The following is a 13,172-nucleotide window of genomic DNA, read 5'->3' as shown; positions in this document are numbered from 1 at the left end:
TATCTCACCAAGCACATCTGGAGGTTCGGTTTGAAAGCTCTCAGGCTGTTGCCCCTGTAGCATGTCCAGCAGGGCCTGAAGGCTCCGTAGGCACAGTGACGGGTGTGAGAAACGTGTCTCTTTGATGAGCTCAAATACTCCACACAGTCCAATACCAATGATCTGAGGAGCAGAGGAAAATAATGTAATATTATTATGTAAAATATAAACATACTTACAACTAGTACTGGAACGATTAGTTGACGTTATCGACGATGTCAACAATAAAAACATTGTAGACAAACTTTCTTTGTCGAATAGTCATTTGATCTCATTTAACATAACATGAGATCATATGAAACTCTAATGATGGCACGAGAGGAGCACTTCAGCTCACGCCTGATTGAGCAGAGGAACACGACAACTCACAGACGCACCCTAAACTTTCCAAAAAGCTTCAGGTGATGTAGCAGGTCATATAAATAAGTATCAACTCTGAAACTGGCATTTCTCTGTCCGGTCAGCGCCACTTCTATGAGTCACCTCAAGAGACTCGATCTAAAGTCGATCCCGACTGATGCACACTCTGGGGCAGGCACATTCTTCCCTCGTGCACACACTCGCTGCAGCTAGATTATTACTTGATGGCTTGTGAGGTATTGAATCACAATATTCAGTATATGTCACTATGTGCTTCTTATCGTAAAGAAAACTGGCAATAGGCAGCTTTATTAAAAGGAGACTTTTTATGAAAATTTGTTTTTGTGAGTTAAAGATGGATCGAAGTGAACAATTGGGAGACACACTGAGTTTTCATCACGTCTGTACTGTACGTACTGTGTGACTATACAGAAAATAAAATGACTTCTGGATTACTAGATAGATTTTTTTTTTTCCTGGGACAACAGATATAAATAATAACATACTTATCGAAATTGGATAATTTAACTCTATTGTACACTAAACTGTCATGAAATCTAGTTTATATGAGGGAAGTGTATAATAAATATTTATATATATATATATATATATATATATATATATTTATATATATATATATATATAAAACAAATAAATAAATAAAAACAGTAGTAGTAATAACAATTACATAGAGTTTTTCAATTTAGTTTGTGATTGGAATTCTAAAACATTTCTGGAGAGACCTTTTAAAAATATCCTCAATTAATTTTCTGAATAAAAGCATTGTCTAATATAATTTAGATATGGACATTCTATCAAAATATGTTTTATACTCAAGATGTTCTTACATAGATAACAAACCGGTTCCTGTTCCCCTTTCAATAAGTATGAATGAGTGAGTCTTGAGTGACTAATTAGACATTTCGAATATACAACCTGGTCATACCTATTTTCAAAGAGGAAATAATAAACTCCTTGATTTAGTACTGGGTTCACTTCATGTAGTTTGTTATATATATATTCAATCCATTCCATTCGCCATTTGTTGTGAATGTACATATTCAATATGGGTTTAACATCAGATGCTGGTATATTACATACGGTCATGTCCAACTGAAGTGCTTACTTAACCGCTTTATCTGCCTGTTCATTGCCAGCCAATCTGTATAAGGAAGTAGGATAAAATATTGTGCTTTTTAAACTGTTCAAAGACCAGTTTCCTTTAGAGTTCCATTCATCCAAAAACGTTGTTTAAACCATTAGCTGATTAGGGAGTTGCCTACGTCGGTGTTGTTGATTTTGTTGTAGTTGTTGCTTTTGAATCACACATGCCAACAGCATCCCAAGAAAAATTGCTGATATTATATGACATCACTACGGGGTTACTGTTGTGAGTGTGAATAGAAAAGATGAAAAGTCTCCACGTTCCTCGTAAGAGTTTTCATCTAGAAAGTTACTAAAGGAAAAGTACCAGGAATGTAGGTGGGAAAGGGCCAATAATTGATTGACATTCAAAATGTACTTAATATTGGAATGCACTTTTCATTCATCACAATTATTTATAGAACCCAGTCCAGTTAAATATTATACTATTGTTTTATAATATTAATGATAATTATTTCCATATGTTCAGCAGGGTTTGTAAAACTAACAAATTAGCAAGCGATACATTTTGTCTGTAAATTAAGTCACGTTTTGCACAAGCTCTATTGATCAACTTATAAACAAATAAAGAATATGTGGACTCATTACATTTTGTAATTCGCAATGCTTTTTGGGAGTTGATGGTCACTGTTAAAGGTGCTGTAAGCAATTTATTCATGGAGATGTATGCAAAGAAATGTCCTACTCCCTGAAAGATATTATTGAAATAAGTGTTGTAAGATATCTCACCGGTCTCTAGACTTTGAAAACATCAAACAAAAATGCATCCACAGACACTGACACTTTTCACCTGTCAATCATTTTGCACATTTTCATAGCACTGTAGTTGCAGCGAATTATTGAGGCATAATGCAAATTTATTCCATGTTGTTCATAACAGTTGTCAGTTGAGTGCGCTATTTTGCAGCTTTTGTTTTAAACAACCATATCTGCTCTCAATAAAACTGGAATCTTCGGAGTTCGCTGTTGTGGAAAGGGTGACGTGGCTAATCCAACTAGTCTCTTGGAAGTAGAACGGCTAAAATTGCTTGCAGCACCTTTAAGTTAGATTGCTGCAATTACTGCTTCCAAGGCAACAGCATAGGGCCGAACGATTTGTGCGTTTGTTAACATAGAGGCATCTTCCAAGAACATGCCCTCTTGGCCTGTGACTTTTTTTACTGGTTTACAAAAGGAACCAAATCTACATACCAGTCAATACACAAAGTATTAGTTCACCCAAAAACTATAATTCTCTAAACCTTTAAAAAGTAATTACCTTTAAGCCTTCCCAGATGTTTATGTCTTTCCTTCTTCAGCAGAACCAAAATGAAGATTTTTATAAGCACATTTCAGCTCTGTTTGTCCATACAATGAAAGTAAAGCGATGCCATGACGCTGCTGGATGTTTGATGGTCCAAATTGCAAATTTTGGCAGCATAAAAGTAATCCACGCGACTCCAGTCGATCAATTAATGTCTTCTGAAGCAAATCGATAATTAAAACTTTATTTAACTTTATTTCGGTTCTGCTGAAGAAGGAAAGTCATCCACAACTGGGCTGGCTTAAAGGAGAGTAAATCATGAGAGAATAATCATTTTTGTGTGAACTAATCCTTTAGGTGCCCCTGCACACTGTTGTTTGATATGCTGCTTTACATATGTGCCACTTGTAGTGAATGCGTTCACACATTTACATTAGGGATATGTTTCAATATGTCTTTCATTCTTTTGTTTATATTCTGACCATTTAAGCCTGTCTGGCATCTTTTTATACACCCATCTTTAAAAGAACTTCACCATGAGTATATCAGAGCCTTTAAGTTGAAATGACTTGTGGCTTCTATGGAAACAAACAGTATACCATCACTAAAAAAACCCTCTGAGCTACTGGTAGGTCAGTCTAGAAAAGCTTAATAATAAGTGCAAAAAATAGGGTATTTATTTCTGGAACTTCACTTTAGTGCTCTATTATCTCGCTCCGTAAGGACATTTGGTCAAGTAATAATTATTCCACCAAAAAATATAATGAATCATGCAGCTTATTCAGTACAAAGCCACTATCACACAACATAACAGGCCATATTTGAATCACAGTCCATTTCTCTCCATTGAGACTGGAGAAAAATCTGTCACTATAGCAACTGTGTTGAGCTGAGAAGAATTACGTGAGTGTATGTGGTTTGCTTTGACTGGAAAAGAAAAACAAACTGGGTGTGCATGCATTCATTAATATCAAGTGATTTTTAATAAGGTGTTGCTGTTTTATGTGGAACATTCAGATTACATGAGGATGTAAATAATTTTGACTATTCCTCTTTTATCTTAAAATAACGATCTTGCTTTTTAATGTATCCTCAGTGTACTTGTTAAAGCTGTGTTTAACATCTTCCATGATATTGAAGGAATCTCTGGGAAGCTTGTTTATGGAAACGGTTTGATCATTAAATCATAAAAGTAGGAATAAGATAGTGTTAATTTGTGATGTTAGTCTAATACAAATTTGTAATCGCAATTAATTGCATACTTTTTTGTATGTAATCACGATAAAATTGCAGATTTTAAAAGTATTGGCACTATAAAACTATTTTGCTGTCAAAATGCATTTATATCCACTGTAGGAAAGAAAACAAAATGTAACAATATAATGATTTATTAACATTTTCCAAACAGCCTTCCACAGTACAACGATAGAAATACACTAAAATATCATAATTTCAAGTGACATTAAATGTTTCCCACAGTCTAACTGGGAGTTTGACTAATTGAAAGAACTTGTCCCCACATAGGTTGCATATTCATTACAATGGGTATTAAATCTCTTAAACTCTCATCCTCCACAATATTAATTGTCCACTTTGCTACAGAAATGGTAAGTAGAGGATCGTTCATGAGTCACACCAGGGCATCACTGCATCAAGCACCCCTTTGAACTCCACGTGAAAAGTGCTTGCAGACAAAAATATCTCATTCTGCACTCTGGTGACAGTTAAGACTTGACATGCTTCTGTGGTAATTAAAATGCACCTGAAAAATACTTCAAAAACACATCTGAGCTTTGTACATCAAAAAGCATCCTTTCTCCATCATTTTATCACTGATATGTGCTGGTGGGTATGTGTGTGTGTGTGTGTGTGTGTGTGTGTGTGTGTGTGTGTGTAATGATGATTCCGTGCGGACACATTACAAAGGTTCTGCCCTTCCAACAAGTGTTTACGCTGGTTTAAGCTGTAAATGCATTCATCGAAATTAAGATAAAATTAACACGTTAAACTTGAATCACATGCTTTAACGTGTTAATTCTGACTTCTCTAGTAAATAATGTAAATCAGTCCTACCCACTGATAAATATTTGTATGTACTGTATCAAAACAGTAGCATAAGTAGCAAAATCTCTACCGCTTGACTCAACTCGACCATTGTACTGTATATCCAGTCATTTTGCTTAGCCAAACTTCTTTCTGTCTAATGAGCATGGTATACACCCTAATGCTAGAACAAGTGTAGACAATATATCGGTTTTACCAATTAATCGGTGCCGATAGGTACTTTTTGGAACAATCTGTTATCGGATAAATCTATGCCGATATTTGCTTCTTTAATATTCCTCCGTGTTCCTCTTTAGCTGGTCCTAGAGGACTTTAGAGTTAGAACATCTTGGTGAAATAACAACAATAACTGACATCTTGTGGGAATTTGCAGTATCAATAATTGCCAATATTCACCCATATTTTTATCCTCACTTTAATCCATATTTTATTTTAATTTTTTTAGACAATCAACTGTTCTAACTTGAAGCAAGGGCATGCAAATAAAAATGTGAGCATACATTGTCTTCCCAACTTTATATCACGTGAATAATAACTAACCTTATTTATAATTCAAGCCTTCATCTGGTGAATATTTAGGTAAAATAAAATCTTAATTTGGTGAATACTTACATACTAGAGCACTGTAACAGAGCTAAATCTCCATAATTTCAAAATTAGAGATGAGTATTTTGGGCTTGTTTATAGTTAAAAGCCCTGCTTTATGCACCAAATTATTTATTTATTTAGGTTAGTAGTGAGATTTTGGTTGCACAATAACTTTATAAATGTTTTACCTCTTTGTCTATGACTGTGCCTGTTGTAGTACAGAAAGACATTTTTTATTTTTTTAACATCCTATAAATTAATTTTCAATTCCCACCACCTTGGTTATCGATACCGGCAAAATCCACTATCGGTCAACCTCTAGCAGGAACAGTAACATTAAATTGCATGACAACAACTAATTCACACATTTGTGTCCCCCACTGACCTTGGGCAGTTTGATGGCTGGTTCGCGGTACTCCTCCTCTTCCTCGCTGTCTGAGTCTCCGCTCTGCACAGAGTTGTGGGAGGCCAGGGCCAATGCAGCCTCCTTCTGCTGCCAGTCTAACACGCAATGCCGTACATTACAGTAGACATTGAATGCAGAGGGGTTGCTGTGGAGTTTGATGTCAGGCACAAGGAAGGCCCCATCCAGACTCTCTGTCTGTAAGACATTAGAAACAGATAAAGAATCAGGAGTTAAATGAGAAGAAAAATTGTAGGCAATAATGCATTTATTACAACAGGATTTAGGGGAGAATTTATTTATTTATTTTATTTATTTATATATTTAAACAGGAAAAGATTAAAGAAAATCGGGCCTGACTCAGTATAAAACTGATTTTCAGCAGGTTCCTGTTCTGCAGAACATAAATACCTCATACACAAAGAACTCAAAGACAAAACAGTAACAAACACACAAACCAAGAGAAAGCATCAGAGGGAAGCCATGAAGCCATCTCAATGGTCACAAATATACCTATCCATTAGATGGCGAGCAAATGTTATTTTATTTTATGTTATTTTAGAATGTTATTGATTTTATGGGAAGGTAGGTTGATATCAAACATAAATATATAAAAACAAACCATATATAGAGCCAAGGCAAAGATACACCACACCTCTGTTATAAACGGGTTATAAAGTTATTTTTGGTGGGATTCCAACAAAAAAATGTGGAAAGGCCTTTTTTTATACAGTGAATTCCTTTACAAATGAAAGGTACTTCATCTCATTTGATTATTGTCTCTTTTTATTTAGAACCTTTTGGATGCATTCTAGGGATGCACAAATACCATTTTTTCTTTCCAGAGCTGATTCCGATACCTGTAACTCAGTAACGACGATACCAATCCCATAGTGTTGTTTTTACATAATCAGTTAAGAATATCTACTGTGTGTACCTCACAGTGTGGAACTGATTGAGGGTACTCTTTTATATGGAAAGAAACAAACCTCTAACTACACATTATTTAATTATAAAATAGAGAAAACAAAAACACAATTATCGTATTTTCCGGAAATAAATTGTACACACTTGCTTTTGACAGCAATTTAATAATGTTATCAGTCCACTTCTCATATCACAGTTTTTTTTGTTTGTTTTTTATAAGTCAACTTATATTTTGTTGTAATTTAAAGGGGTTGTGAAATGGAGAATCAAATTTTCCTTGATATTTTGACATATAAGAGGTAACTGTACAGTAAAAACATACTGTAAATTTCAGAACTCAAAACTCTCTCCCCAGTCTAAAAAGAGCATTTATAGTTACCACCTGTCACGGTTGTGGGTGAAGGCAGACACAGGACGAGGATCTATCTGCAGCGGCAGTTTTTAAACAAAAGGGGTAATACAAAAACATGAACAAAGGAAAACATCCACGATGGGAAAAAGGTAAACAAAAACACGGAACACGGGCACACAAGGAGATAACAGAGGCGAAAACAACGACGGAAAACATGGGCATAAGGCATCTACATTCAACAAAGACCGACAAGGGAAAGGAGAAACAAACAGGGTTAAATACACAAACACAATGAAGACTAAACGAGACACAGGTGAGAACAATGAAGAGTGCAGGCAGTGAGAGAGGCCAGGAATTGTGGGAATTGTAGTTTATACACAGACAGTGAAACACGGGGCGGACAACAAGGAAAACGTGACATGGAATGTGACGTGCTGAGTGAAACAGAAAATACGGACCGGACCACAAGGAACGTGACATGGAATGTGACGTGTGGTATGTGAAACAGAGAACATAGGGCAGACAACACAGGAATGTGACATAGCCCCCCCTCAAAAGGACCGGATTCCAGACGGTCCTAAGAAGAATAGAAAAAATAAACAAATGTTCAAGGAGAGGGGGGCTAGACAAGGGGGAAAACAGACAGACCAAAGGGGCCACAAGGGAAACAGAGACAGACCAAGGAGGCACAAGGAACAATTAGGCAGTCCATGGGGGCACAAGGGGCAATTAGGCAGTCCACGGGGGCACAAGGGGCAATTAGGCAGTCCACGGGGGCACAAAGAGCAGACAGGCAGACCAGGGAGGCCGAGAGGGCAAGCAAGCAGTCTCTGGGGGTGTGTGAAGGGAACCGGGTCAGGTGGCTTGGGGGCGTCCACAGGGTAGGGATAGGCTTAGGAGGCCAGGGAGGTATCGACCGGGCAGGGACAGGTTTAGGTGGTCTGAGAGATGGCCGTAGAGCAGGGGCCGGTTCAGGGGGCCTGGGAGGAGGCCATCGGACAGGGACAGGTCCCGGAGGCGGAGCTGAGAGGGGCTCTGGAGACGAAGCTGAGGGAGGATCTGGGGGCTCAGGAGGCGGAGCTGAGGGAGGCTCTGGAAGCTCAGGAGGCGGAGCTGAGGGGGCCTCTGGAGGCTCCGGAGGCGGAGCTGAGGAAGGCGGAGCCGAGGATGACTCGGGAGGCCCAGGAGGCGGAGCCGAGAGAGATACAGGAGGCGGAGCCAAGGGAGGCGGAACAAAGGAAAGCTCTGGGGGTTCAGGATGCGGAGTCGAGGGAGGCTCAGGAGGTGGAGCCGAGGGAGGCTCGGGAGACGGCGCCTAGGGAGACCCCGGAGGCCGGGCCGAGGCAGGCCCAGGAGGCAGAGCCGAGGAAGGTTCAGGAGGTGGAGTCGTGGAAGATGGCGCCGTAAGAGGCTTTAGGGGCGGAGACCTGGAAGGCTCTGGAGGCGGACCCGAGGGAGGTGGCGCCGTGGGAGGTTTCAGAGGCGAAGACCTGGTAGGCTCTGGAGTCTCTGGGGGCAGGGCTGTAGGAGGCTCGGGAGGCGGAGCTCTAGAAGGCTTTGGAGTCTCTGGGGGCAGAGCCGTAGGAGGCTCGGGAGGCAGAGCCGTAGGAGGCTCGGGAGGCGGAGCTCTAGAAGGCTCTAGAGGTGGAGCTCTAGAAGGCTCTGGAGTCTCTGGGAGCGGAGCCGTAGGAGGCTCTGGGGGCGGAGCCGTAGGAGGCTCTGGGGCGGAGCCGAAGGAGGCTCTGGGGCGGAGCCAAAGGAGGCTCTGGGGGCGGAGCCGAAGGAGGTGGAGCCGTAGGAGGCTCGGGAGGCGGAGCCGTAGGAGGCTCTGGGGGCGGAGCCGTAGGAGGCTCGGGAGGCGGAGCCGTAGGAGGCTCTGGAGGCGGAGCCGTAGGAGGCTCTGGAGGCGGAGCCGTAGGAGGCTCTGGGGGCGGGGGCGGAGCCGAAGCCGTAGGAAGCTCGGGAGGCGGAGCCGTAGGAGGCTCTGGGGCGGAGCCGAAGGAGGCCCGGGAGGTTCTGGAGACGGAGCCCTGGAAGACTCGAGAGGCGGAGCCCTGATTGGCTCGAGAGGTTCGAGAGGCGGGGCTCTGAAATGCTCGAGAGGTGGAGCCCTGGAAGGCTCGAGAGGCTTGAGAGGCGGAGCCCTGGAAGGATCGAGAGGCTTGAGAGGCGGAGCCCTGGAAGGCTCGAGAGGCCTGAGGGGATGAGACCTGAGTGCCTCGAGGGGCTCAAGAGGCGGAGCTCTGAAAGGCTCGAGGGGCGGAGCCCTGGAAGGCTCGAGAGGCTTGAGGGGCGGAGCCCTGGATGACTCGAGTGCCTTGGGGGCGGAGCCCTGGGAGGCTCGAGAGACTTGAGAGGCGGAGCCCTGGAAGGCTCAAGAGGCTTGAGAGGCGGAGCCCTGGAAGGCTCAAGAGGCTTGAGAGGCGGAGCCCTAGGAGGCTCGGGAGGAGGAGCCCTGGAAGGCTCGCGAGACTGGGGAGGCGGAGCCCTGGAAGGCTCGGGAGGAGGAGCCCTGGAAGACTCGAGAGACTGGAGAGGCGGAGCCCTAGGAGGAGGAGCCCTGGAAGGCTCGAGAGACTTGAGAGGCGGAGCCCTAGGAGGCTCGAGAGGCACTGGCTCTTGGACGGTCATGGCTACTGGCGCTGGCTCTTGGACGGTCATGGCTGCTGGCGCTGGCTCTTGGACGGGCGAGGCTACAGGCGCTGGCTCAGGGATGGTCGAGGCTAAAGACGCTGGCTCAGGGACGGTCGAGGCTACAGGCGCTGGCTCTTGGACGGTCGAGGCTACAGGCGCTGGCTCTGGGACGGTCGAGGCTGGCAACGCTGGCTCGCTGACCGTGGCAGGCGTGGGCGCTGGCTCGCTGACCATGGCAGGCGTGAGCTGGAGAGCGGAGGCTTTCCTTCTCCTCCTCCTCCGGGCGGAAGAAGTTGGCAGCGCTGGCTCATCGATCCGGGTAGGCAAGGGCTCAGGCTCGACAGCCGGAATCACGAGGGGTGGTTCCTCGGGCGCGAGTTTCCTCAGAACGAGGCTCACGTACTCCCTACACGGGTGCTCTCCGGGTACCGGCGCCTCTCTCCACCGGGATGACGGTAACCCGACCCAGTAGATGGTCTTCAGGGCGTCGTCGTCGAGCCCGGTGTGGATGGCGACCGTGGAGAAGAGTCGCGAGTACTCGCGGACGGGAAAATTTGCCCGGGCCAGTTCGAGGAAAACCGCTGCTAGATCCATTTGGGGGTTCGGTCTTTCTGTCACGGTTGTGGGTGAAGGCAGACACAGGACGAGGATCTATCTGCAGCGGCGGTTTATTAAACAAAAGGGGTAATACTAAAACATGAACAAAGGAAAACATCCACGATGGGAAAAAGGTAAACAAAAACACGGAAGGCACACAAGGAGTTAACAGGAACACGGACGGCAGACAAGGAGAAAACAGAGGCGAAAACAACTACGGAAAACATGGGCATAAGGCATCCACATTCAACAAAGACCAACAGGGGAAAGGAGAAACAAACAGGGTTAAATACACAAACACAATGAAGACTAAACTAGACATAGTTGAGAACAATGAAGAGTGCAGGCAGTGAGAGAGGCCAGGAATTGTGGGAATTGTAGTTTATACACAGACAGTGAAACACAGGGCGGACAACAAGGAAAACGTGACATGGAATGTGATGTGCTGAGTGAAACAGAAAACACGGACCGGACCACAAGGAACGTGACATGGAATGTGACGTGTGGTATGTGAAACAGAGAACATAGGACAGACAACACAGGAACGTGACACCACCCTACTGAAACATCTTGTTTTGAACTACACAGACTCTTTGACCACTGCCATGTATAATGCCAATGCATTCATAAATATTTCAAATGTCATGACTGTTTGATGTTGACTGATAACAATTGTGCATGAGATGAACAGTTTAATAAATTCAGATGCAATGTGTTGGATGTGCAATATGTGTAAAACCTGCAATTTTGTTTTATAATGTTCTTCTGATTGAGTTTGCTGAATTTGAGGGGCTGCATGATGTTAGACAATCAGACCAGTGGCCGTTTTAAGTATTAAGGAGGTGATTAGGCCAAAACGGAGCATTTCAGACAGAGGACCAAAAACGGGGAATGACCATTTATTACTCTTATGGTGCAAAAAAAACTTTTATAACATTAATATTGGACCTCAGGGAAGATTATTAAATTATAAAAAAAAATAGCACTTCATGACCTCTTTAATCTACACAAATAAAAATATTAAAAACACTGATCCAGGTATTGGATTGGTGCATCCCTTATGCAAAACCAAAAAATCATCCTTCACAACATATACACCTGGTATTAGTCCAAAAACAACTTCAAATTACCTAAAACAAAAAAAAAAAAACACTTTAAAACTAATATTAGAAAATGCATCTGACTCTGAATTCTAATCCAGATGAGCCACATTCAAAGTTATTGTAAAATAGCCAATATAATGTAAATGCGCAAACCACAATATACATACTCAAATCACATGAACTACATATTAATGCGGCAAGCTGCGACATTGCTTGGCAACCACAAACAATGTAGTGTGAACTGGAGTGGTGGTGTAGTGGGCTACAGTACATAACTGTTAATCAAATGGTTGCCGGTTCGATCCCCACGGCCACCACCATTGTGTCCTTGAGCAAGTCACTTAACTCCAGGTTGCTCCGGGGGGATTGTCCCTGTAATAAGTGCACTGTAAGTCACTTTGGATAAAAGTGTCTGCCAAATGCATAAATGTAAATGTAAATGTAAAACTAGTGCTCTGTCTATTTAAGAAGTGAGATGATGAGAGAGATGCACAGAGGATGAAGGATTTGCAATCCAACAAAAATAAATCACTGATTTCTTGAGTTCCAATGTGTGGACTGCTAATTTTCACCAACATGTTAAAGCAAAATAATGTGGGAATTTCGCACACTGTGAACAAGGAATGTGTGGGAATACTTAAAATGAACATTTAAAATGTTGCGCAAAATGTACAATCCCACTTTGTCTATCTGGCCACAATGAAGGATGATGTAATGAAGACAAGGTCTTTCATTTTTAGGTGGACACCAAAGAGAAATCTATCCCTATATTTGGCAGAGTGACATCAGCCTCCCCAGCCTCAGAAGTCATTAGGTGGCCACAAATTTATGAGCCATGTTTAGCAGCTCATTGGATTGACTGAATAGTTTCCAACTAGTGGAGCAGGACAGCTATGGACAGTTTGGTTAAATTGGCATCCCAATAAATAAAATGTATAACTTAAAACCTGCTGAAATGTTGTCTAGAGGGGCGTCAGCCTTAGAAAGCCACCTTGAACAGACAAGAGATGAGAAATGAGGCACAAAGTGTCACTTTCTCCATCTTTGGATGCAACAAGAGCTACTGTGCCCACTAAAGAAGATTTAAAATGCTGTTCTTTCCTAGAATCCAATGGCATTTCAGTTGACTTAATAACAAAGCGATCATTTGTGTTCAGCAGCTGCTTTCGGGTTCTTGAATAACGTATAACGTGCAAGTAAGTGCATCCGGTGGGCTTTCTGGTGCCCTCCTAGGGTAAGATGGTGCCCCATTAGGGAGTTGGATCCCTACGCAGACTCTGTAGTCTGCTTATAGGGAGTGGCGGTACTGATTACATTATTAAGAACAGATGGCAGAACAGCTGTCTATGCGCATGTATGGCACGCTTTTGGAAGTGTACGGTCTTCCGATTTAGTTATTTATTTTTTTGGCAAAAACAGTATGCCCTATGAGTGCTGCAAATGACCTCAGACATCTCAGCTCAGGAGGTGTTTTGAGTTCAGTTAACTTTATTTCCACAGAACAGTTAAATGTGACCAACTAAAATAATACAAAAACATGTTCACCTCGAACCATGATTTATATTTCAGTGATTATTATCATCATTATAATTTTTATGTTTACATTTATAATTGTTTTTATGTCTTCATTTAAGTAATATTCCGTCTGCATGTTTAGACGGATACTTGCCTGACGGTAAATGGAAGGTTACTTATATA

The 13,172-nt window shown here is 42.5% G+C and overlaps 1 protein-coding gene across 4 annotated transcripts in view; it reads right to left on the bottom strand.

Annotated features, from left to right (window-relative positions):
- Positions 1-13,172, bottom strand: part of LOC127654801 (E3 ubiquitin-protein ligase MYCBP2) — a 141,298-nt gene that overhangs the window by 115,592 nt on the left and 12,534 nt on the right. For all 4 annotated transcript variants that reach the window (XM_052142237.1, XM_052142238.1, XM_052142236.1 and 1 more), the window contains exons 3-4: positions 5,844-6,059; positions 9-162 (exon numbers count right to left, since the gene is read on the bottom strand). In XM_052142237.1, coding sequence (XP_051998197.1) covers positions 9-162; positions 5,844-6,059 — 370 coding nt within the window. The remainder of the gene's footprint in view (positions 1-8; positions 163-5,843; positions 6,060-13,172) is intronic.

The sequence above is a fragment of the Xyrauchen texanus genome, chromosome 14 (genome assembly GCF_025860055.1).
Source record: "Xyrauchen texanus isolate HMW12.3.18 chromosome 14, RBS_HiC_50CHRs, whole genome shotgun sequence".
Taxonomy (NCBI): Eukaryota; Metazoa; Chordata; class Actinopteri; order Cypriniformes; family Catostomidae; genus Xyrauchen; species Xyrauchen texanus.
The sequence above is the reverse complement of the archived record's forward strand: the minus strand, read 5'-3'. Positions and strand labels throughout refer to the sequence as shown.